Source organism: Zootoca vivipara, chromosome 1 (assembly GCF_965207765.1).
Source record: "Zootoca vivipara chromosome 1, rZooViv2.hap1.1, whole genome shotgun sequence".
NCBI lineage: Eukaryota > Metazoa > Chordata > Lepidosauria > Squamata > Lacertidae > Zootoca > Zootoca vivipara.
Window position 1 is genome coordinate 120,755,691 of NC_142582.1, and position 26,302 is coordinate 120,781,992.

The window sequence follows — 26,302 nt, forward strand, 5'->3', positions numbered from 1 at the left end:
TTTAGGATCAGAGTTTTCCTTCTCTTAGATTGGCTAACTTCCGAGGTCGACAAACCCCACCTGCCCCTCACTTCCCTCTACAGCATGTGCAGAAACTGCCTTCTAAACTGTTGGGTCTGCTGTTGGTCTCGTCTGCTCAATTCTCAGAAGTCTGTCTTCACATGCAGCGGAAGTCACTGAGGGTTTAAGATCCATTGGCTACCCTCACCTGGGTGAGCCAGCCAGTCAAACTGGTCCTGGAGTGTGACCTCTGTCACATGCTGACTGCTTCTTTGAGCCACAGGTGGGAGCTGGGTGCATGTTGTTGTTTAGTCGTGTCCGACTCTTTTGACCCCATGGACCATAGCACACCAGGCACTCCTGTCTTGCACTGCCTCCCGCAGTTTGGTCATGTTGGTCGCTTCGAGAACACTGTCCAACCACCTTGTCCTCTGTCGTCCCCTTCTCCTTGTGCCCTCCATCTTTCCCAACATCAGGGTCTTTTCCAGGGAGTCTTCTCTTCTCCTGAGGTGGCCAAGTATTGGAGCCTCAGCTTCAGAATCTGTCCTTCTAGTGAGCACTCAGGGCTGATTTCCTTCAGAATGGATAGGTTTGATCTTCTTGCAGCCCATGGGACTCTCAAGAGTCTCCTTCAGCTGGATAATTCAAAAGCATCAATTCTTCAGCGGTCAGCCTTCTTTATGGTCCAGCTCAGGCGTCCCCAAACTGTGGCCCTCCAGATGTTTTGGCCTACAACTCCCATGATTCCTAGCTAAGAGGACCAGTGGTCAGGGATGATGGGAATTGTAGTCCAAAACATCTGGAGGGCCGAAGTCTGGGGATGTCTGGTCCAGCTCTCACTTCCATACATCACTACTGGGAAAACCATAGCTTGAACTATATGGACCTTTGTTGGCAAGGTGATGTCTCTGCTTTTTAAGATGCTGTTTAGGTTTGTCATTGCTTTTCTCCCAAGAAGCAGGCGTCTTTTAATTTCGTGACTGCTGTCACCATCTGCAGTGATCATGGAACCCAAGAAAGTAAAATCTCTCACTGCCTCCATTTCTTCCCCTTCTATTTGCCAGGAGGTGATGGGACCAGTGGCCATGATATTAGATTTTTTGATGTTGAGCTTCAGACCATATTTTGCGCTCTCCTCTTTCACCCTCATTAAAAAGTTCTTTAATTCCTCCTCACTTTCTGCCATCAAGGTTGTGTCATCTGCATATCTGAGGTTGTTGATATTTCTTCCGGTAATCTTAATTCCGGCTCGGGATTCATCTTGTCCGGCCTTTCGCATGATGAATTCTGCATATAAGTTAAATAAGCAGGGAGACAATATACAACCTTGTCGTACTCCTTTCCCAATTTTGAACCAATCGGTTGTTCCATATCCAGTTCTAACTGTAGCTTCTTGTCCCACATAGAGATTTCTCAGGAGACAGATGAGGTGATCAGGCACTCCCATTTCTTTAAGAACTTGCCATAGTTTGCTGTGGTCGACACAGTCAAAGGCTTTTGCATAGTCCAAGAAAGCAAAATCTCTCACTGCCTCCATTTCTTCCCCTTCTATTTGCCAAGAGGTGATGGGACCAGTAGTGCTGGATGCATGCCGGGGACCAAAGATGGAGAAGCTACCCCAAAAGGAGGACGATGTGTCCCCCTAACAGAGGTACTACCTCCCCTAACACTCCATACACCCCAAACTTTATTTTCTGATATTTGAAGCCTCGCTGCATCACTGGCAAGGACGCTCTCCGTGTTTTACAAATGCAATGAGATACAGTATGTAAAAGCCCTGTTCAACAGATATCATTCACAAGGTCCTCTTGGAAGGAGGAGACATTATTAAAGGAATCCGAAGTCTGCAGATGTTTTGGGCCCCGACTCCCATCGGCCCCACCGCCATACAATAGAAATGCAACACATTTTGGCGCAGCGGAAAAGGCCATGACCAGGTGGTCAGTCACCTGCCCGGGTGCTAGTTGCTGGTGGGTCACTTCAAGGCCCATCTGCTCTCAAGGGTTCTCGAGCTTTCAAGAGGTCTTGGACCAGGCAGCCCATCAACTAGAGAACTGTCCTCTGTAAAGTAGGACACATCCCTCCCCCAGCAGTTCATCTACCCACGTTGTCTCACCTCCCATCATGTGCAGCGACACCAGAGATCACACCAGAGATAAACACCAGTGCTGCTTTTGTTGCTTTGTAAAGGACGATTTAAAAACCGTACTGCCAACTGCTTAGCAAAGGCAGTGGTGGGCTGGTGCGCATGAAAGGAGGAGGGTATATGGGGTTTTTCTTTTTTTCATTTGCTTCTGAGCAGCAGAAAATTTGGGCATATAAATATAGGGTCTTTCTGCTCCAAACCCTTCCTTCCCGAGTTTGATCAATACATCATTTAGCAGCAGTGCTCCCAGCAAAATGAACATCAATTCCACAATTGGCAGCAGCCCAGCGTCGAGAAGATTGCCCCATCAGGTTGCGTAAGAGTAAATGACAGCCAAAAACTGGCTTGGGCTGCCTAATGGTCTATATTTTCAGATGTGCTTTTTTGTGGCACTGCAAAGAGGAAGAAAAATCCAGAGGCTTTCAAAGAGAGGCCAAGCCAAATGAAGAGATTTTCAAAAGAAAGGGGGGGTTATTTCAGAGATGAGCGTGGAGGCAGAGTCCCCCTCCACAACACCCCATAGCAAAGCACGGCTGGTACACACAAGACCTTCATGTTTTGTTGGATAAATTTAATGAAATGTAAGAGCACAAGACGGATCTAGCCCAACATCCTGTTCTCAAAGAGGCCAACCAAATGCACCACTGAGAAGTCCACAAGCAGGAGACGAGTGCAAGAGCACTCTCCTCACTTGTGATTCCCAGCAACTGTTCCTGAGTTGGCTCAATCGGCAGAGCAAGAGACTTTTAATCTCAGGGTTGTGGGTTCGAGCCCCACGTTGGGCAACAGATTCGTGCACTGCAGGGGGTTGGACTAGATGACCCTCATTTTCCAACACCACAATTCTATGATTCTATGAACTGGTATATTCAGCTGCCTCTGGCACTGGAGGTAGAATTTAGAAATAGATACACAAAGCTTCATTCATAGTGTTGTTGTTGTTGTTTAGTCGTTTAGTCGTGTCCGACTCTTTGTGACCCCATGGACCAGAGCACGCCAGGCACTCCTGTCTTCCACTGCCTCCCGCAGTTTGGTCAAACTCATGTTCGTAGCTTCAAGAACACTGTCCAACCATCTTGTCCTCTGTCGTCCCCTTCTCCTAGTGCCCTCAATCTTTCCCAACATCAAGGTCTTTTCCAAGGATTCTTCTCTTCTCATGATGTGGCCAAAGTATTGGAGCCTCAGCTTCACGATCTGTCCTTCCAGTGAGCACTCAGGGCTGATTTCCTTCAGAATGGATAGGTTTGATCTTCTTGCAGTACATGGGACTCTCAGGAGTCTCCTCCAGCACCATAATTCAAAAGCATCAATTCTTCGGCGATCAGCCTTCTTTATGGTCCAGCTCTCACTTCCATACATCACTACTGGGAAAACCATAGCTTTAACTATACGGACCTTTGTAGGCAAGGTGATGTCTCTGCTTTTTAAGATGCTGTCTAGGTTTGTCATTGCTTTTCTCCCAAGAAGCAGGCGTCTTTTAATTTCGTGACTGCTGTCACCATCTGCAGTGATCAAGGAGCCCAAGAAAGTAAAATCTCTCACTGCCTCCATTTCTTCCCCTTCATAGTACATCCACTGAAATTAACGAGCACAATGACATTAGGCCCATTAATTTCAATGGGTCTGCTCTGTTTAAAACTTAACTGAATACCACCCCATTGAATCCATCCAGTCCAGCATCCTGTTCTCACAGTGGCCAACCATTTGCCTGTGGCAAGACTGTAAGCTGGGCATGACTGAAGCAGCGCTCTCCCCTCCTGCAGTTCCTGGCAACTGGTATCCAAAGGCAAATTGCAGTGCTTTTCAACCCTTGGGTGCCTTGAACGATGGTCTGTCAAGGAACCACCAGGGGTCAGCGGAGAGCCCAGGAAGTGGGGACAGGGGCTCTCCGATGCAGTAAGAGCCCAGGATGGCAGCGCTTCAGAGAAGTCCGCTGGAGGTGGTGCTGACCCTCAGGAAGCGGTGCAGAGCCCTGAGGATGCAGAGAGGGGAAGGTTCTCAGAGAGAAGCGTAGGAGGGTCGGACCAGGGTGCTCAGGAGGGGGAGGTGCCAGAGGAGACAGCACTGGCTCCCCAGCTGGGCAGTTCCAGTGGGGAGGGTTCTCCACCAGCTCCATCACCCCAACAGCGGAGGGGGGGGAAGAGGTGCGCAGAGAGGAGGAGATTTAGAACGGCCAGCGTGTTCTGTTGGCGGAAGTCACGAAGGGCGGTGCTTCCGGATTCTGATTCGGGATAGAACAGTCATGCTTTTTGTTGCTCTGTCTTGTACATCTGTATATAATAAAACTCTGTCTTGTATAGATATGTATATAATAAAAAAATTATAAATATGTATATAATAAAAGAATGTAGTTGGTCAAGGGAGCCGTGGACTCAAAAAAGGTTGAAAACCTCTGGCGTATTGAGTACAGATGCATGTTGAATGCAAAGCCAAACAGCACCAGGAGGGGTTCTGCTGTAGAGCATGAATAAATGAATGAAATATATGGATATATACGGTACATGCATAGCTCTGATATCAATTTCAATCCTGACCTATGTTCCTCACAAGCAGTGCTGTTTCTTTCCTGCTGCAGTTCAGCTTCTGATAAAAACTACATTATTTGCCCTGCAGTCCACTCTGGTGGAATTCTACATAATTATTCATGCAGTTATTGTTTCGCTATTCAACACCATTCATTTCAGCCCAAAGGAAACACAATGCAAATTGGGCGGGGGATGGGGGAGTGAGTAAGCAATTACGTATCCTTTGTGGACTGAAAACAACAACAGTGATTATTGATCATAGTTGCTGGATTGATTTCTGTTCTGGACATGGGAGGAGTAAGTGAACACCAGCAATTTCCTCTCTCATTTCCTCTGAAATACTACGACATCTCTTCCTGGAAGGGTCCGTTTCTCAAGTGACCGTTCGCACTCAGGCACAGACACAGAGTTGCAGAATCCAAACACCTCATTTCTGTTAATGGCACGGAATATAAAGTATGTGGCTAGAAGCAGACACTTCTCAGCAGCCAGGTCTTAGCTGGCAAGAAATTAACCACAGTTGTCTTTTCTGGCAATCAGTCCTGATGGCTCAAAGGGCAACAAATTGCCACCTGCTCCTCTGGGTCCAGGCTCTTCGCTCCTGACGCCAGCAAGTGGCTTCTGTGGAATCCCATGACTGATACACCCCATCAAAGAATCCCGAGCTCTCAGGGAGGGCAGGAGGGTTTCTAGGAAGGAGGCCACCTCATCGCTTCCAGATCTCAAGTGACACCAGAATTTCCTCAGCCTGGCACTGCTGGTTATTCGGTCTGCAACACATTGCCTGGTCATTTTTATGGGATCTGGCAGGCTGTGCCTGTTCTGCTCATTCAGTAAAAGCCATTAAGCTTCATCATTACTGGGATTTTTAATCTGTTTATTAATGCCTTTCAGTTCGCCCAGCCTCATCCATGTTTGGGGGGCTGGCTGGCTGGCGGCACATAGCTGTGCTAGTGGGATTCGAACGGGAAAGCCATTAGAGCCATCAACCACATTCCTGCTTGATGAAGCTAGTAGAAGATTAAAACCTGCCCAAGCGCATTTGCAGGGGACAGAGGTGTACATATAACAGCTCCTGTTTACGTATCTGAATTCTCTCTTTCTCCTCCAGCCTGCATTTACCTGCAGCAATAAGCCAGGCTTTCCGCCATGTGAAAGAGCGCATTGCTGGTGCTCCTGCTTTGTCCCTTCAATGTTGTTGTTGTTGTTGTTGTTGTTGTTGTTGTTGTTGATTGAATTTATATACCGCCCTATACCCAGAGGTCTCAGGGCGGTTCACATGTTGTGAGCAGGGAAAGCAAGCCAGGTCCACACAGTCGGAAGCAAGCCAGGCAGATGCAGGTCAGCACGAAGAAGCAGAGGCAGTTGCCAGTGAGGTTAACCATTCGGGGAAACGAACGTGCAACCCAGCAACCCTTCCCAGTAGCCCCTATGGGGGAATTGCCAGTTGCCTTCCACCCTTTCTAAGGCTCCTCCTCTCCTGGATGTTTCCCAAGCAGTCTCAAACCGTGTCTGTTCTGCTCTCCTCCTCATCCTGTGTTTTCTTGGAGACCCTGGGAAAGGGGGAGCTTGTCACAACAGGAGAGGCAGAGTCCTTGGATTCTGTTTCAGCCTCGAAGTCTGAACTGTTCCCTGGCACAGTTGCTGTCAGAGAAATAAGGGACCGGGCCGGGAATAGCAGACCGGAAATAGCGCTGCCGCCATTTTGGAACTGGGCGGAGCATGCTCAGAAGTGACTTTTGATGCTCCTTTGCCCAGTTCCAAAATGGCCATCGTGCCAGAAGTTGCACTGCAGCCATTTTGGAACTGGGCAGAGCAGCATCAAAAGTTGCTTCTGAGCATGCTCCGCCCAGTTCCAAAATGGCCGCCGCACCAGAATAAACCGGGGAAAAACAAAAAAATCCGTTTTTTCAGCTAGGAACAGCTGGAAAAATGGGGATTTCCCGGGGAAAACGGGAGACTTGGCAGCTATGTGCGCTGGGCTTCTTGGAAGCTGGATCTTGGCAAATAGGAGGTGCTGCTGGTCTCCTCCCAGCGAGGAAATGGCTGGGGCTGCCCCCTGGCTTCTCCTAGGCTCTGCACCCACTTGGCATGATTCAGAGTGCCCCCTGCAACAGCCTTTGATTCCCACTCCAACCCCCAGGTGAGGTTAATTTGATTCCCCCTGCGTTCCCAATGTAGATCTTCACTCCCTCCTCCTTTCCGATGCCAATCTTTATTCTATTCTTCCTCCTGATGTACATCTTCACTCGCCCCTTCTTCCCTGGCCAAAGGAGGCGCCATTTTGTGGTTTGCCTCAGGTGCCGAAATGTCTTGGGCCGGCCTTGGAGGCAGAGCATAGCCCTTCACGAGTGGCAGAAGGGCTTCGCATTCACTGCCGAAGGGAGAATTGAGACAATTTTGTCATTCTTAAAAAAATAAAATATGGAGATCCCTAAAAATAGCACATTCATCCTGGGTAGAACATTCAGAGTGTGCAATAAAACTATCTATATGTTTAAAGTAAACACACTGAATATTTATATGCCGCAATTATGACTATTCATATCTGCTGCATTGCAATTAACTCCAATTAATAATATTCATTAGTGTTCTTCCGAGGCTGTAATTCATGATTTTAAAATAGAGATGCATCTGCAGAATCTTACAGTGGAATAGAGCATCTTCCTTGGCTATCCACTTCTACATGCACAGTGTAAATTCAGAATGTCTGTGACTTTTGATGGGTCTACTCTTGGGAGACCAGTGGGGAAAGGAACTGGTCTCAGCTGGAAGTGGGGGACTCCCTGGCTTCTACAGCAGCCTACCTCATCTCTGTCTCCTGGCCCCTCTCCTCTTCTGCCTCTAAGTCCAGACTGCCCTCTACCCCAGCCTCTCCCTGCTCACTGAACCCTGTTGCCTCTTCAGCTTTCATCACCTCTTCCTCCCATTCTGCCCAGTTTGCCCAATGTGGGGCTCAAACCTGCAACCCTAAGATTAAGAACCCCTTGCTCTACTATATAATCGTACCTCGGGTTAAGTACGCTTCAGGTTGAGTACTTTCAAGTTAAGGACTCTGTGGACCCGTCTGGAACGGATTAATCCACTTTCCATTACTTTCAATGGGAAAGTTCGCTTCAGGGTAAGTACGCTTCAGGTTAAGTACAGACTTCCAGAACCAATTACAGCGGTACCTCTACTTACGAATTTAATGCATTCTGAACACACATTCGTAAGTCGAAAAAAATTGTACTAGACTTAATGGAAATCCCATAGGAATGCATTGGGAGAAAAAAATCATAAGTAGAAGCAACCCTATCTAAAAATTCGTAAGTAGAAAAAATCCTATCTAAACCGCATCCAAGATGGCGGACAGAGCTCCATTCATAAGTAGAAACATTTGTAAGTAGAGGTACCACTGTAAGTACTTCACCTGAGGTACCACTGTACATTGATTATTGCCTTCATTTTATGGATCAATGGCCCCATTAGACAGTAAAATTTGTGTTAAATTGCTGTTTTAGGGGGTGTTTTCCATCGTCTGGAACGGATTAATCCACTTTCCATTACTTTCAGTGGGAAAGTTCGCTTCAGGTTATGTACGCTTCAGGTTAAGTACGGACTTCCGGAACCAATTAAGTACTTAACCTGAGGTACCATTGTATATGAAACGGCTGTGTACATAGATGTATTCATGGTTGATGTCCTTATTGTTCAATTCCTGCAAGGTCTTTCGTAGGAAGCAATTCATAAATGAAATAAATCAATATGTTGCAGTATAAAGAGTCGCTGCGAGAAATGTTCTCAGGGTACACAGGTCCCCCCTGATGAACAAAGGCACTTACAGCCTTTGAACCTTTCTCCCTATCTTGCTCCACTCCCATCGTTCCCCACCTCCCTGCTGAAATCCAAAATGGCGCCCCTGAGTCATTTTATGTCTTGCTTGCTTCGGAACCTGCTGTCTCCCTGCAGCCTGTGGGGTGAGCCCCCTTTCTGGAGCTGTAAAGAACCCAGCAAGGTCTCTCCTTGCCTCTGATCCCTGAAGCTCCTGCTATAAATCACAGGAAGGCAGATTCTTCCTGAAATGCTGGGTCAGTGTTACGGTGTCCTGCGCAGAGATTTATGAGCGCTGCCACGGTCACAGCTATGGACAGCCAACAGAAGGGTATCTTAAGACTTCTCAGGAGGACAGCGTAGAATGTATTGCTGCGGTGATTCAAGTCAGTCAGCACGATGGTGTGAAAAAATGGCTTAGATAAATGGGATAAAGTTAAGGCTTGGGTCCAGCGCTTGATTTGGGGCTCTGCAATGCTCAGCCAGGTTCTAAGCAGCTGGGTCTGGGACTTACAGTTTTAATGGAGTAAAGATGGGAACCTGGCAGGTCAAATCCTTACCTCCACCCTCCAGGGGCCGTCTTTGGCAAGTGGGAGGAGCCTCTCACCTGCCAATCACCTGACATCATTATGACTCCAGACATCAACTTCCCCATTTAAGTCCATTTGGAGATGCTGTTTGCAATCGATGCTACTTGGTAAAGAAGTAAAATTAAGCATGAAAATCACATAGGGAGTTCTCTGGACTTGAAGAGGATGTTACCAGCAATGTCTTGCCTGTGGGAGTCCACAAGCTTGTGTCAGAAAGGGGCAAGAGACAATGAAGAGAGATGAACAACTTTGGTTTGTTATGCTATATGCATTTGGGGTGGCTACAGTAGCAAAAGAACACTAGACCTCAGTTTTTATTTTATTTTATTTCATTTCATTTCAGAAAGCTATTTTGCAGTTTATGGACAGTTAAGTCCAATGAACTGGCGGAGAAAAAAGACTGTCACTCCACGTACTTTGAGGAAAGAGGTTTTATAAGGACATACAAAATGTTGTGAGCCGGCCAAACATACTGTGTGGTGTTGTATCAGTAAAGGCATAAATAATAAAGAACTGATCTCAATGCCTTTGCTGGAAGAACCTCTTAAGAGGTTTTCAGTTAATATATGAGAATATAATGGACATTTCTTGGTTGTGGGTGGGTACTTCTCTTAATGTCAGAACGTTCTTCCTGCTGTTTAGCCAGAATCTCCTTTCTTGTAACTTGAATCCATTGGTTTGGGTCGTACCCTCCAGAGCAGGAGAAAACAAGCTTGCTCCATCTTCCATGTGGTAGCCCTTAAGATATTGGAAGATGGCTATCCTTTTTCCTCTCAGACTCCTCTTTTCCAGGCTAAGCATATCCAGCTCCTTCATCCGTTCCTCAGAAGGCTTGGTTTCCAGACCCTTGACCATCTTGGTCACCCTCCTCTGCGCATGTTCCAGCGTGAATAGGAGGTATAGCATCTAGATCAAGGGAAGTTAATAGTACCACTGTATTCTGCTCTGGTCAGACCTCACCTGGAGTACTGTGTCCAGTTCTGGGCACCACAGTTCAAGAAGGATACTGACAAGCTGGAACGTGTCCAGAAGAGGGCAACCAAAATGGTCAAAGGCCTGGAAACGATGCCTTATGAGGAACGGCTTAGGGAGCTGGGTATGTTTAGCCTGGAGAAGAGAAGGTTAAGGGGTGATATGATAGCCATGTTCAAATATATAAAAGGATGTCGTATAGAGGAGGGAGAAAGGTTGTTTTCTGCTGCTCCAGAGAAGCGGACACGGAGCAATGGATTCAAACTACAAGAAAGAAGATTCCACCTAAACATTAGGAAGAACTTCCTGACAGTAAGAGCTGTTCGGCAGTGGAATTTGCTACCAAGGAGTGTGGTGGAGTCTCCTTCTTTGGAGGTCTTTAAGCAAAAGCTTGACAGGCATATGTCAGGAATGCTTTGATGGTGTTTCCTGCTTGGCAGGGGGTTGGACTGGATGGCCCTTGTGGTCTCTTCCAACTCTTTGATTCTATGATTCTATGAATATCAGGGCGGGGTACTTACTTAGGGCGCTCTGGATATTGGTGAACTCTAACTCCCACCATCCCAGACCATTGGCCACGCTGGCTCGGGCTGATGGGAGTTGGGGTCCTCCGATTTCTGTTGGGCTACAAGTTCTCCATTTCTGACATTCATCACCCAGCAAGGATTAAATGTAACTGGAGGAGGGGAGATGCAACAGGGAGCTAACTGCTTTGCTGCTTTCCCAGCTGCAGGCTGCTGTGTCCGCTATGCTGCTGTTCTAGACAGTTCGTAGCAACACACTGTTTCCACTAGCGCAATTGGTGCATTGGATCTCTCCGTTGCACAACATTAAAACACACATGCCGGCTAGTGCAAGAGCCCACGAGTGCATCTTACGGTCCCAGCAACCCTTTTCTTTCTTCCCTTTGATCATGCCCAATTTCCCCTACGTATGAAAAGGTGTACGGTTTTTCTGAATTGGTAGCCAGAAGACACAGGCCAGCCTCTTTATCCTTAAATTACCTTTTTTTCCCTTCCCTAGTTGGAAAGGGAAATTGCTCCTCATTCTAGAAAAGTACAGATGTAGCTCTGACCAACTGCTGCCACCTGCAGGTGAGTGCTGGCGAGGACAGGCGAAGGCAGCTCGAAACAGGCAGAAAGTAATTAACTGGGTAACAGCGGAATCTACATTTCTTCTTCTTCTTCTTCCCCAATTCTAATCCCAGAGGTGTGGTCCAGGGCAAAGAGACATGCTGGAAGCTTCTATATTAAGAGTCCCACATTCCCCCAAGAGGCACCTTAATCAGTGCCAGGCTAGCTAAATGGCTCTCGCTCTCGCTTTATGGCAGGAGAAGGGAACTCGGGGCCCAATCAGCACCGTCACAGAGGCTTGATTGCAAATGAGCTCTTTGCAGCACTCCCAAGTGCTTCCAGCATTGCAGAACAGCATGCTCTGATGAAGCAGCCTGTGACGGGAGAGCAGGACAGCTCTGGCACGACTGCAGGCAGAGCGAAGCGGAGAGAGTTCTTGGCTCGGAGGAACCAAATTAAAACGACTGCATAGCAGGCAGCATCTGATAGAAAGGCCTCTGCTTTAAGAACGTGTGGCTCTTCCCTGCCCTTTCCCCATCAGCTTCTTTCCCGCGTGGTGTCCTGAATCCTTTTGAAACTGGGAAGACTTGGGCTTGAACCTGGTGGAGTACAGGGTCAGGTTTAAGGTGCTGGGTTTGTCCTTTAAAGACCTTTATGCGGCTTAGGACCCTTGTACCTAACGGACCGCCTCTCCCGGTATGCCCTGCAGAGGACATTAAGGTCCACAAATAATAACATACTGGAGATCCCGAGTCACAAGGTGGTTTGACTGGCCTCGACCAGGACCAGGGCCTTCTCAGTACTAGCCCCGACCTGGTGGAACACTCTCTCTCAGGAGACTGGGGCCCAGCGGGAGTTGTCATCTTTTCGTAGGGCCTGCAAGACGGAGCTGTTCCGCTTGGCCTTTGGACTGACTCAGTCTGACCCCGATGTTACCCTCCCCTAAGGCTTTATCCTACAGATATTTAAATGAGGTTGCACTTATAGATCCCTAATTTTAAAATTGAATTTTAACATTGTATTTAATCTGCATTTTAATTGAATTGTTTCTTTTATGCTTGCTTTGATATTCTTGTCGTTAGCCGCCCTGAGCCTGGTCTTGACTGGGAAGGGTGGGGTATAAATAAAATTATTATTATTATTATTATTATTATTATTATTATTATTATTAACCCTCTGGGACCTGTGGGTCAACACCTCTCTCTCTCTCTCTCTCTCTCTCTCTCTCATTAGCCTGTTGCCACATTCGGTTATTATGCGAGGACAAAGTGGGTTCCCTCCTCTCCCCAATTTATGCAGCCCTGCCAAATGTGGTCAATACTGTATATAAGCCAACTTTCACCATTCAGATGTTTGGGTACTCATCTTACGGTCCGAAATCCCCATGGTCAGTAGGCAGCCATGATGGGAGCCGTCGTCCAATGACATCTGACACAATGACACCTGACACAAACTATTGCAAACGTTGTAGTAAAACTTCCCAGTTGTAGTAAAAGTAGCCATGTTGGCCCCCGAGAAGAATTTGAAAATCGGTAGTAGGTTATTAGGTCAACCAAAATGTCACAAAATAGTGTGCACAAAAAATGTCACAAAATGTCACAAAATAGCGTGCAAGCAAGTTGGTGTGCTATTTTCTGAGACTTTTGACCGGCTTAATCAAGGTCTTGCCCTATTATGGTTTTTGAAATTTTACAGTGCAGTTGTGGTAGCACTGGGTCTGACTCTGACCTTTGGAGAAATACTGGCTTGATTCAGACATTGTGACAAATCACAGTTTGGCGCTACATGAACGACCCTGGCCCTCAGTGACCCAGTCCAAATCTGTCTAGAAACTGCCTTCCACCAAAGCAGATAGTTTTTCTATCCAGTTGGGGATTGCCTACCCTGATAGGAAGGGGTCTTAGGCAAATGTTTTTTCTACCACCTGCGATCTTATTCTTTGAACTGGAGATGCTAGGCCTTGAACTTCTGCATGCACTGGATATGCTTCATCACTGAGCTGGTTTGCAAAGCAATAACAACCTGCCTTTTGCTCCCTAATAGAAAGGAGAGGATCTCAGCACAACAGGAGAGGAGGGAGCACATGTCCTACTGCTTTCTCCTGGGAAAACCTGTTCTTTACTGCTGAATCGCAGGAAACGTCCATCGGGTTTTCTGCAACTTGATGGTTGCTCCTGTTTAGCAGTAAAGAGTATGTTTTCCTGGGGAATGTGGCAGGGCAAACGAAAATCCTCTTGGACCTGTGTCTAGAAAGCACAGAACCAGCAGAAAACCTCTTGGACCCAGGAACGAGGGTAACAGGTGGGAGGGAGAGAAGAGGATAGGGAAGATGGCAGGAAAAAAGGTGGAGAGGGGTGGGAGCAGGGAGGGGGGAAGGGGGCTTTTATCTGCATAGATATAGGCAATGTTTATGATTTGTAAGATTTGATGTATTTGAGTTGTACCGTTACCATATATGCATTTGTTTTATGTTAAGTTTTAAATTGATCAATAAACTTGTTTTTTAAATGGTAAAAAAGAAAGAAAGAAAACCTCTTGGGCTCATGCTTTCTAAGTGTGGGTGTGCCCTCTGACACCCAGACAGTAAAAATCAACATCATATTTGTGCAGACTTTGAGTCTTCTGGTTTGGCATGGGACTCTACTGCACTTCAGACTACGCGGGGTGGCAGTTGGGAATGAATCAATCCATGAATCTATGGGTTGCACCCAAGGTAGTACCAAGCTGAAGTCACTTAGCGGTGCATGAAATGTTTTGCTCCAGGGAACGTTGTTGCGCAAGAGAATGTGCAAGCAGTTTAACTTTGCTGTGCAACAGAGAGCGCAATCAGTTGTGTAATAGGTTTCTGCTACCACAGAAGCTGTGTTGGATTCCTTCATTGTCCAATAAGCAAATTTGCTCGTCCACTGACCCAATAGCCCTTGGGCTAGCGGACAGAGGATTCTGGGTACAGCCCTATATTATTAAAAACTCATCCAGTATGGAAAGGATTTATAGAGAGGAGCCTTGTATGAATGTTGTTAACGCCACTCAATTATGAGGCTGGCTCATGCAGAGCAGAGTCCCAAGACGCCTTGCAACATTTCTTCCTTTTGTTTGTTTTTTTCAGTACATCCCACTGAATGGAGAATTCATCCTGGCCCCTGGTGCTGGGTTTGCAGCCTTCGACGGCAGCTTTGATCCAGGATGTGAGACAGGTATTGTGCTCAATCTACCGTTCATTAGTCATGCAAATTTAAGCGCAGAGAGAATATGCCTCCGTTACGCTGGTGCTCACGAGTCATTCTCCCAGTCATAATTAACTTCCCCCTGGAGCCCCCTCCCCCAAAGTTTTGAAACTACAGTCAGAGCTTTCCTTTTCATAATTGGGGGGTGAGAGAGAGAGAGAGAGAGAGAGAGAGAGAGAGAGAGAGAGAGAGAGAGAGAGAGAGAGAGAGAGAGAGAGAGAGAGAGAGAGAGAGGAGGAGGAGGAGGAGGAGGAGGAGGAGGAGGAGGAGGAGGAGGAGGAGGAGGAGGAGGAGGAGGAGGAGGAGGAGGAGGAAATGATAAGCATTGGCTGCAGGCGTTCCTCCAGGGCTGTCCCCGTAGAGGTTCCCATTGAAATGAGGTGCTTTGCTCTTGCCGGAGTTGCACTCATTTCGGTGCAGTTTACGGGGGGGGGGGTATTCTCAGTGGGATCACGCTCATTGTTTGTCTTTCCATTAAGTCTAGTACAAGCATAGGTAAAGGTAAAGGGACCCCTGACCATTAGATCCAGTCACGAACGACATTTTTTAGATTTGCCTTGAGACAGTCTTTAAACCTCTTTTGTTGACCACCGGCATTACGCTTTCCATTTTAAAGTTCGGAATAGAGCACCGTAGTTGCTTTGGAAGACGATCATTCACTCATTTCTATATATTGGGTGCCTACATTCTGCATATGGGACCCAGGTGGCGCTGTGGGTTAAACCACAGAGTCTAGGGCTTGCTGATCAGAAGGTCGGCGGTTCGAATCCCTGCAACGGGGTGAGCTCCTGTTGCTTGGTCCCAGCTCCTGCCCACCTAGCAGTTCGAAAGCACATCAAAGTGCAAGTAGATAAATAGGGAAGGTAAACGGCGTTTCCGTGCGCTGCTCTGGTTCGCCAGAAGCAGCTTTGTCATGCTGGCCACATGACCCGGAAGCTGTCTGCGGACAAACGCCGGCTCCCTTGGCCTATAGAGCGAGATGAGCGCCGCAACCCCAGAGTCGGACACGACTGGACCTGATGGTCAGGGGCACCTTTACCTTTACCTTCTGCATGTGCAAATGGCTTTAGATACCTATTAGGTCCATAAATTACCATATGGCATATATTCAACACAAAAAACAGCGACCATTTGTTGTTGACAAAGGACAGCTGGACATATACAGGGCCCCATTACCTTCAGTAGCTTAGGGCCTCATCAAACCTAAATCCGGCCCTGCTTACGGCGCACGGAATGGGGTGGCCCATGAAGAGCAGCTGAAGTGAACTGGGAATCCCCTTCACCGCATCTCCTTGTCATGTGCAGATGGAACTGCATGTTGCAGACAGAGCTGCACACAGGGAGATGTGCATGTATGGAGCTCTATTGTATTGAGACCGAAGCTGAGGTTTTATCTGCAGATATCTGCCTACAGCCCCATGCCATCCAAGCAGACCAGAAGTCAGACCTCAATTCTACACCAAGGCCCTTGGCGTCTTTCGTTCTTACGGGCGTGCTGCGTTATGCGCAAATCTGTGACAGCTTCGTTAATATTGAACGGGAAGAAAGTTGTTAATGAATTAAATATGAACCTCGGCAAATACACTGTGTACAGCTGCCCTTGTGTATTGTTTATTTTCATATTAAATTCCCCAGCAGAGGAACTATGGGATATAGTTCGTGCATGGCATGTTTACAATTGCACTTGCAGAGAGCTGGGTCTGGGGTGGCGGCGGCGGCAGGGGGGACCAGTGGCTGATACATTGCTAATAAAGTTGTTCCGGTTATTCCCCACGGCTTTCCCCAGGATTACTCACACTCGATGTTTGTGGAAGATCCTCTCCAGCGACTTCCATAAGATCTGTGCAGTGCTCTTGTAATACGTCTGGGATAATAAACCAGAGGATAGCCGCGTGGAATCATAGAACTGTAGAGTTGGAATTGACCACGAGGGTCATCTAGTCCAACACCCTGCAATGCAGGAATCTTTTGCCCAAGGTGGGGCTCGAACCCACATCTCTGAGGCTGAGAGTCTCATGCTCTACCGACTGAGAGCTAAGCTACTGGATCACACCACACCAATCCAGTTCTGGGCACCACAGTTCAAGAAGGATACTGACAAGCTGGAACGTGTCCAGAAGAGGGCAACCGAAATGGTCAAAGGCCTGGAAACAATGCCTTATGAGGAACGGCTTAGGGAGCTGGGTATGTTTAGCCTGGAGAAGAGAAGGTTAAGGGGTGATATGATAGCCATGTTCAAATATATAAAAGGATGTCATATAGAGGAGGGAGAAAGGTTGTTTTCTGCTGCTCCAGAGAAGCGGACACGGAGCAATGGATTCAAACTACAAGAAAGAAGATTCCACCTAAACATTAGGAAGAACTTCCTGACAGTAAGAGCTGTTCAGCAGTGGAATTTGCTACCAAGGAGTGTGGTGGAGCCTCCTTCTTTGGAGGTCTTTAAGCACAGGCTTGACAGGCATATGTCAAGAATGCTTTGATGGTGTTTCCTGCTTGGCAGGAGGTTGGACTGGATGGCCCTTGTGGTCTCTTCCAACTCTATGATTCTATGATTCAATCCGGGCTGCATACGCACCATGCATTCAACGCACATCACTTTCTCCAAAGAACCCTGGGAAGTGTCTATCCCACACAGAGAGCAATAATTCCCAGTGCCCTTAACAAACTACAGTTCCCAGAATTCTTTGGGGGAGTAGTCATGTGCTTTAGATGGGTGATATGTATGAAGCCAGCTGTGGGCTCTCACCTAGATCAAAGGTGCAGCTAATTCGCCTTGCTTCCTCTTAAGAGTGGCGGAGGGGAAGCAAGTCTGAACTTTATTGGGAACAAGACAGGGATGGACCTCAGCCCCCATTGTGTGCATTCTCACAAGGAAGGGAGAGGGGGAAGATGGAGGGAGTGTGGGAGAAGGAAGCATCTGGAGTGACATCTCCACCTTTGCACAGATAATCATAACATTGTAAAGTTGGAAGGGACCTTCAGGGTCATCTAGTCCAGGTATCTTCAACCTCTTCTGACCCATGACTCACCTTCAAACCAAACATGCATTTAGGGACCCACCATATATTTGCATGGTGGCAGTGCTCCTGTTGCAACCCATCTTGGATCAAGCTGTGACCCACTAGTGGGTCCTGAACCACCAACTTGAAGAATGATCTAGTCCCAACCCTTGTACAGGGCGGGATCTTCAACTGCAGCATCCCTGGCCGATGACTTCCAGGAACTTCTTAAATACCACCAGGAGAGGCCGATGACTTCCATGACAGCCTGTTCCACAGCTCTTAACATCAGGGCATTTTTCCTGATGTCCAGGCAAAGTCTGGTTCCTTGCAGTTTCCATCCTTTGGAACACAGAAAGCTGTCAGACCATTGGCCCATCCAGTGGTCTATAGTGGTTGACTGAAGCTCTCTGAGGTTTCCAGTAGTGGACATTCCTAGCCCTGCCTTTAGATACTGGGGGTTGAGTCTGGGACCTCCTGCATGGAAGCAGATGCTCTACCACTGAGCTATGACCTTTCCCTTATTGTTCTAGGCCTGTTCATTGGAGAAACAAGTCTGCTCCACCTTCTTCAGATAATTTGAAGCCTGCTATTATGTCTCCTTTGCGTCTTCTTGTCTCCAGGCAAAACATAGCTTGCTCATTCAACCTGCTCTCTTAGCGACTTGATTTCCACAACCCTCAAAATCCTGGTTACCGTCCTCTTGGAATACTTCAGTTTGTCAATGTCCCCCTTAAAGTGTGGCACCCATGATTGTAGACTTCCCCTCCATATTATGTAAGGCCAAGCAACAAAAAGATATTTTTTGAAGGGGGGTGGGGTGCCGGAGAATTCAATGGAGAACAAAAAGGAATACTGAAATATTTGAAATAAGTTAGAAATGCGCTATCTTTGTAATGAAAGCTCAGATGATCAGAATTTCTGTGGATTTATAAGCTTTGGTATTAGAGGTTCTGTTCTGCAATTTACAATGTCAGTATGGCATGGGTGATTCCTAGGGTCCTTGTTCTCATTTATTTTTAATTATGAAGATCAGAAGTCGTCCATGTGCAGCGGCTGGCCATGCAGATTGGCGAGTTTACCTCGTGCACTTGCCACGCTTTAAAAAAAGAAATCTTAGCATTAATTATAAACAAATAAAAAGAATAAATATCAGTGAAGCAGAACAGACTCCACAAGCTTCTCCCTCCCTCCTATTAGCTTCAGAAGTCACCTTTGCCAGTGCAGACAATTTCCAGTGGTATGACCCCACCCTGTGGCGTGCTGCAACCTCATTGGACAACCTCGATCAAGGCAAACACATCTTCTCCGTGGATGAAGAAAGAGTCCCGTGCCAGTACGATGACGTTATCTTTCCACCCGAAACGTCCTTCCGCGTGAACATCGAGTCGTCTGATCAGGCAATACGGCTCAGGAGCATTTCAGTCACGGGGCAGGTAAAACAGGGCATTTGTGAGATGAAACCACGGCTGCTTCACCATTTTCTGTTTTGCAATAACAAAAATAATAAAAGATTCCGAGTGGAAAGGGGCAGCTTCCTCCAGATTCACTGTGGATCGCCTGGGGAGGGGAACAGGTATGGCCCTACTGCTAAGTAGATTAAAGCAGCAGCCCACCTCCCCATCCCACCTAAGCTAGGATGCTCTGGGGGAGGGCATTGTCTTCACTACTGAAGGGTCCTAAAGCCCTCCCTTCTCTTTCCCAGGTAATCACTTGCCCGGTTGGGGGGGAGGAGGCAGGAAGCCTCTAGGACCTAGTCAGAGTCCTCATGCCTCCTTGCTGAAGCCTTACCAGATTTGAAAAGAACACTCTTCAGCTGCATACCCACACACTGCCAAAAACTACTTCTGTTCTTGCATGCACACATGCAAGCAGACACACATATATGCACACACAGAGATACACATCCTCTGGTGTGGTCTTGGAAGGTCAGAAAAAATGGTTTATTATCGAGACCTCAAACTGCAAGTTTCTCCTTTCTCGTGAGGAAGCCTATTCAGCATAAGGGAATTTCCCTTTAAATAAGGGAGAACTTGACAGCTATGGCAAGTTAGCCACCTCTGTATTAAGCGCATTGGTGGTCTGAATCATCATTTTCTCTGGCACTGTGATAAAGCGACATCACCGTGTCAAGCAGCCTTCATAAAAGGAAAGCCTCCTTGTGTTCATGCACACTCTCAATTTCAAGTGGCCTGATTTGCATGAATCAAGCCTTATCCCTCACTGTTGTTTCAGTGCTTATCCAAGGTTTTCCCTTTCAATAGCAGCTGGTTGCTATTTCAGAATCACAGCAGTTTACAATGCTTAGACATAAAAACAGTCGTACTTTTAATCTGACCATGTTGTTTGTGATTTTTCTTGAGGGAACTGTTGATTTCTGAGTTTTGTTTCCCCCCTGCCTCCCCATCGCCGCCACTTTCTCCTGAACTGGAACTAGAAGTTCACCAGTGACAACACCCTGGCAGAGTATATGCAGAGCTCCTCTGCAAAGCTACAGTTCCATGGACAAGGGGCATTCCAGCTGTCGAACACCAGGTGCCCAGACAAATCGGGCTGCGAATGTGGAAATGTTGCAGTAAGTTCTTGGCCACTGGCATTCTCTGAGGCACTAGGTTCTGTTATCAAGAGACTTCAAGAGAGGAGTTTGAAGGAGTCTGGCCTATTGCAAACCCACATGAGCACAGTTATATACTGCTAGACTATTGAAGCTGATTCACTGAGAATACTTCGCAGAGATATAAGGATCAGTGCAGCCAGTGAAGTCTTCCGGGGCTCTTTTTCTGCATAACCGGTAAAGGAAGGTGTAGGGATCTTGGAGAAATCTGACTGGGGAAAAAGCACAGGGTATAATGGTCTTTGTTTGCAGCACCTAAGTATCAGCATTGGAGATCTCTGGAAACCAGTTCATTTGTGCAGGCTGAAACCTTTTTCTTCACTGAGTAACCTACCTGCTCTTGTTAAAGGACCACGACAGAATCTGTGCTGCCTTGCTCCAGAAGTCTGGGAATCAATGTCCACAGGTGATGTGCAAGGACCCCCTAAAGCCCATTGGCCATTGCTGTGAAATGTGCGGTAAGTGAAGACCAGCTCTGTTATAGCTGTTTACAGGACAGAGGAGCAAATCAGTTCGCCTGCAATTCGCTCTGCCAACAGGTGCAACTGCAAGAATGATCTGGGAAATAGAGCGTACTGTATATTGTATTGTGAATGTAAAAGGCCCCGGGTTCAGGCCTTGACATCTCCTGCCTGAGACTCCGAGAGAGTCACTGCCAGTCAATAACTCTAAGGTAGATGAGCCAGTGGTCTCTGACACAATACTGAGGTCAGCCTGCATAGCTCAGTTGGTTAGAGCACGGTGGTGATAATGCCAAGGTTGCAGGTTCGAACCCCATACGGGACAGCTGCCTATTCCTGCATTGCAGAGAGTTGGACTAGATCAGGTATGTCCAACTCCCAAGAGACTGTGATCTACTCCAAGTATTAAAAAAACTGATAGTGATCTACCCATTGGAGGGAGGAGGAGCGTGCGTGGGGTGGGGTGGGTGGGGAAGGTAGCGGCTAAGTAGAAGCGGGGGAAGATTACCAAGAGTTGTTGAGCTTTTTGGGAGGGGAGGATTGCCCAGAGTTAAGCTTCTTTTGGGGCGGGGGCGGCGACATTCTTAGCCCTCTTCATTTAATACCATGATCGACCAGGATCATGGCGGGGATCTACCTGTCGATCATGGTCAACAGGTTGAACAGGTCTGGACTAGATATTCAGGGCGCTTTCCAACTCTATGATTCTATGACAGGCACCCCCAAACTTCGGCCCTCCAGATGTTTTGAGACTACAATCCCCATCTTCCCTGACCACTGGTCCTGTTAGCTAGGGATCATGGGAGTTGTAGGCCAAAACATCTGGAGGGCCGCAGTTTGGGGATGCCTGTTCTATGATATAAGGCAGATTCCCATGTTCCTATCTTAGGGCTTATCTACATTTACCTTCTTCTTTTTTGCCCCAGTCTTTCTAGGCAGAGGTCTGTGCTTTAACGCTCCGTGTCTGAGTTTCCCCCACCCCACCCCAAGCTTTCCCTATGCAAATCCGCTCTTCAAAGCTGAATCGGAGCAAAGGCCAATTTGGGTTTTCTGCAGATTGACCTTTGCTCCAACTGAGGTTTAAAGAGCAGATTTGTGTAGGGAAAGCTTTGGAGCAAACGGGGGGGGGGGGAGGAATGGTGTTCGGACACAGAGCTTTAAACTGCAGACTGTGCCTGGAAAGAGCAGAGGGAAGCTAAGTGTAGATTAGCCCTTCATGCCGATATGTGTACTGCTTCAAAAGTAATGTTGGAACAATGCTATGTGTTGAAATTCAACGTAAATTCACACTTTTCACATTTCATAGAATCATAGAGTTGGAAGAGACCACAAGGGCCATCCAGTCCAACCCCCTGCCAAGCAGGAAACACCATCAAAGCATTCTTGACATATGGCTGTCAAGCCCCTGCTTAAAGACCTCCAAAGAAGGAGACTCCACCACACTCCTTGGTAGCAAATTCCACTGCCGAACAGCTCTTACTGTCAGGAAGTTCTTCCTAATGTTTAGGTGGAATCTTCTTTCTTGAAGTTTGAATCCATTGCTCCGTGTCCGCTTCTCTGGAGCAGCAGAAAACAATCTTTCTCCCTCCTCCACATGACATCCTTTCATATATTTGAACATGGCTATCATATCACCCCTTAACCTTCTCTTCTCCAGGCTAAACATACCCAGCTCCCTAAGCCTGTTCAACATTTTGAACAGTTCCAAATGTTGCTTTTGAAGATTGACACAAGGTGAGAGATTTTTATTTTTTTATTTTAAGAAAGAAGGGAGCGGAGCTAGGGGACCCTAATCACTCTCACTATCACTAATAATAATAATTCAGTTTATATACTACCCTTTATCAGGAGATCCCAGAGTGGTGTATACATTAAAAACACATTACAGAACATCGATGAGAAAAAACATAAAACAAAATAAAAAGTTGGCTTTGTAGTCCAGCAACATCTGGCAGGCTGCAGGTTCTGCATCCCTGCTTCAGAATATGATCTCTCTTGGTCTGTGTGCAGGCACATTTCATAGACGGCTACCCAGTTGGTACCCAACCACCTCTCTCTTCTCAGCATCTTTCCTGGGTCCCCACCTATGTACATACCTGGGGTCTCATCAATGATTAACTCAGGAGGACTTATAAATGAAAATATTGGGGGGGATTAGTTAATAATGCAATCCTATCCCTGTTTACTCAGTAGTAAGACCCACTTACACCCAACTAAGTGTAGGTAGCATTGCAACTTGAATTTGAAATTTCAGCAAGAATCTTGCAATAAAATAATGGTTAAGTAGCTTTGCATCTTACCCACCCTCCCAAGATGTCATGACAGAATGGCATATTCTAAACACATACAAGCAGCCCGTAACACTGTGAATTTATCAGCTTTTAATGGAGATGTGATCCTAGATTTCCCCCCATTCTGATACTCAATCCATTACATAAAACTCTGCTCTTTTCACATTAGACAACCATCTATCATATGGTAGCTTCTTGAAATTTCTCCAATGGGAGCTCAAACTGCATGGGAAGTCAGTTTATTTGTCGGATGCATTTCTGTCTTCTTCTTCTTCTTCTTAAGAGCCCCAGCCTGACATTCACAGGATTATCTCATTTTTCCTAAGGAACAATTTTGTGATCTAGGCGAGGGCGAGAGATAAAGGCTATTTCTCCACATTTATCTATATCCTACACTTTCTCCAAAGAATTCTGGGCATCACACATGGTCCTTTTCCTCTTTTCCTTTCAGCAACAAGTCTTTGGGGTACATTTGGTTGAGATATGATGACTTGCCCCAAATCACCCAATTAGTCAGCTCCGTAGCTGAATGAGGTTTCGAACTCAGTTCTCTCCAGTACTCCTCAAGTGAGTTTAATGTAGAGAAACCTGGGGGGAAAAACTTAAGTCCAGGAAGTGAGGAAACAGTGACTTTGCCTCATATCTATGATAAAATCCTCAACCTGGTTTTGGACTACAATTCCCATCACTCCTGACCATTAGCCGGGGCTGATGGGAGTTGTAGTCCAAAAGCAGGTTGAGGATTTTATCATAGATCTACCTTCCCTCTCTCCTGCTGAGGCAGTGCCCAGGTCCTGGTAATCCAAGGCTGGATCTAGACACATGAAAGAAGTGTTTCAGTTAAATGCATTGCAAATTTTGTATGAGAAATCGGGTAAGCAAAAACGGGACTCTACAGCGCCATCTGGTGTCACAGTGTTAGAATGCATAAACAATGCATGTAAAGTGTTTTTTCTTTGCTAATGTAGCAGAGTCCCAAGTTTGGAAGGCTGGGTCATGACAGACAGTGCTTCATCTTAAACCTAGAGTTGCTAAGTGGCCAGGGGGGAACCGATCTTGGGCTGCTTTTGCGCTGTCAGCAACAGCCTGAAATCAGCAGGTGGAAGTTTATCACAGCGTGGAGATCAGACAAGATCGCCCAAAGCCCCTGCTGCATTGTCTATAGCTCATTGCCTATACCGTAATTATCTCAGCCCTGAACACAAAAGCAAAAGATCGCGAATTACCAAATTATTTCGCCCCCTGTTTATTGCTAGGAACACATTCCTACCTACAGCTGGAAGTGAGGCTAACTAAAGGCAACTGTACTGGACCTAAATTTAAATGCGATTTAAACATGAGACATATATACCCGACAGGTTAGTTCCATTTCTTGCTCTTCTTCCTCGTGGTTTTCATCTGTTAGTTTACCTGGCAGGCAAACGTGGAGGTTTTCTGTACAGTGTCCCTAATTACCATATGAAAACTGAATGCTTTAGGGTGCCACCATATGCTGCTTAGGAGAGTCTTTTAAAGCAATTAAAATAAAATAAAAAAATTCAGAAGCCGCTTTTTTCTCCGCCAGGGAAAAACCAATAAACTAATACAGAGCCATGGAGAACATGAAGTTCAGTGGCCTGCCACTGTAGTTCCTCCTGGGTAAATACATGGCTGACTGCTCCTCTTGAAACCCCACAACCATCAGTTCTGCACCAGGAAAATCTAGGTTTACGCAAACCTATAAGTGGCTGGCAAGCGGACTTTTTTTGTGCTAAGTTTGCACCTTGTTTTTAATAGTAATAAAAAAAATTAATTCGTACCCTGCCCTGCCCTTCCCGGCCAAAGCCGGGCTCAGAGCAGCTAACATCATAAAAAGAAGGGATTTTGCATGACTAGAAGCAGTGCTTTTTTTCCCCCAATAAAAAAAACACCATGGCATGCTGTCCCCTAGCTGGTTTGGGGGGGGGGGAGTCACCCCTGGTTCTGGTGCATGTCAAATCAATGCACCTCCGCCGCCTCCAAGATTCAGGAGGATGGCTAGAGCAGCTCGGAATCCTCTGGAAAAACAATCTCTCAAAGGACCTGCTGGTGGCATTTTACCACTGTACTGTAGAAAGTGTATTAACCTATGGTCTGTGTGTGTGTGGTTTGGGAGTTGCACGGCTGGGGAAAGAACAATGCTGTCCAAGGTCGTAAAAACCGCGGAGAAGATAATTGGGCACACTCTTCCCACTTCGGATCAAATCTATGCCTCCAGGTGCTATAAGAAAGCTGCAGATATTGTGCAGGATAGTGCGCACCCTGGAAATGATCTCTTTCAGCTTCTGCTTTCTGGAAGGAGGTAGAGGGTTATAAAGACCAGGACTAGCCGCCTGAGAAATAGCTCCTATCCAAGAGCGATTTTGGTTTTAAATGCAGAGAAAGGGAGGGAGGGTCTGTATTCAGTCGTGGGGCATCAGAGTTTTAGGGGGCAAATCAGGAAGGGTATTAGAGTCTTAGGTTAATTATGTATAGGTGGGATGGGTAGTGAGTCGATATGCATTTTTGGATAGTAGGCTGATGGTTGTTTAAGTTTGATGTAGATTCTCAGTTTTGTTGTTCTGCATGGGACAATGACAATTAAGATTATCATATCGTATCGTAAGGGCCCTTGTACAAACCTGTGTGTGTGCGACGATAGAGGCATAGCTGCCAAGTACCCCGTTTTCCCCGGGAAACCCCCGTTTTTACTTACCTTTTCCCGGTGGTCTCCCGTATCACTTCGTCTCCCGTTTTTCTTTGTTATTTTCTCCTGCCGGCGGCCATTTTTTTCTTTCCGATTTGCCCTTCTATGGGCACCAAAATGGCCACCGCCGGCATCAAAAGTTACATCTACGCATGTCCGGAAGTGCATAGATGTGACTTCCGGTGTCGGCGGCGGCCATTTTTGGTGCCCATAGATGGGCGGAGCAACACCGGAAGTTGTGTCAACGCACTTCCTGACATGCGTACAAGCGATTTTCGAGGCCGCCGCCGGCCATTTTTGGTGCCCATAGAAGGGCAAAGCGACACCGGAAGTTATGTTGACGCAACTTCCGGTGTCACATGGCTGCCGGTCCCGGATTCTGCAGTCCGGGACTTGGAAGGTAAGGATAGAGGCCTGGCTGCAAAGCTTAAAGCCTGCCGCCGCTACATGAGAGATGGATTGAACATAACCCCTGTGTAAGTGGCGGGCTTACTGTATCCAACGGTCTAGAAGTGCCAATTAAGGATTGCAGGATTATTCTGGGATTCACAGGGTCATCTAAAAACACCCCCCACCCTGTAGCAACCAACTCAACTGCTAGAGCTTTGAATGGCCACCTATAGGTGGGAGGTTCATAGCAATTGTTAAACCAATGGTTATGTTTTCTTGCCTTCTTTTTTTTATATATATAAAAAACTGCAGGAGCCATCATTTCCTTGGAATATTCTGCTGGTTTTGAGATCGAGGTGTATCAGAACAGAATACTCCACACATTTCTCAATTTGGTATGTTGCTCCTTTTCCTAGAGCTGCACATGGTTTAAGTGGGGCTGGAGGCCCTCAGTCCACCTGGGGAGGAATCAGTACAAAACAACAACTTGAGAATGG

The 26,302-nt window shown here is 46.8% G+C and overlaps 1 protein-coding gene across 1 annotated transcript in view; it reads left to right on the top strand.

Moving 5' to 3' along the window:
* The window catches only part of AMN (amnion associated transmembrane protein), a 64,103-nt gene that overhangs the window by 26,561 nt on the left and 11,240 nt on the right, over positions 1 to 26,302 (top strand). The window contains exons 4-8 of the mRNA XM_035105539.3: positions 14,229 to 14,316; positions 18,546 to 18,781; positions 19,783 to 19,920; positions 20,309 to 20,417; positions 26,118 to 26,200. Coding sequence (XP_034961430.3) covers positions 14,229 to 14,316; positions 18,546 to 18,781; positions 19,783 to 19,920; positions 20,309 to 20,417; positions 26,118 to 26,200 — 654 coding nt within the window. The remainder of the gene's footprint in view (positions 1 to 14,228; positions 14,317 to 18,545; positions 18,782 to 19,782; positions 19,921 to 20,308; positions 20,418 to 26,117; positions 26,201 to 26,302) is intronic.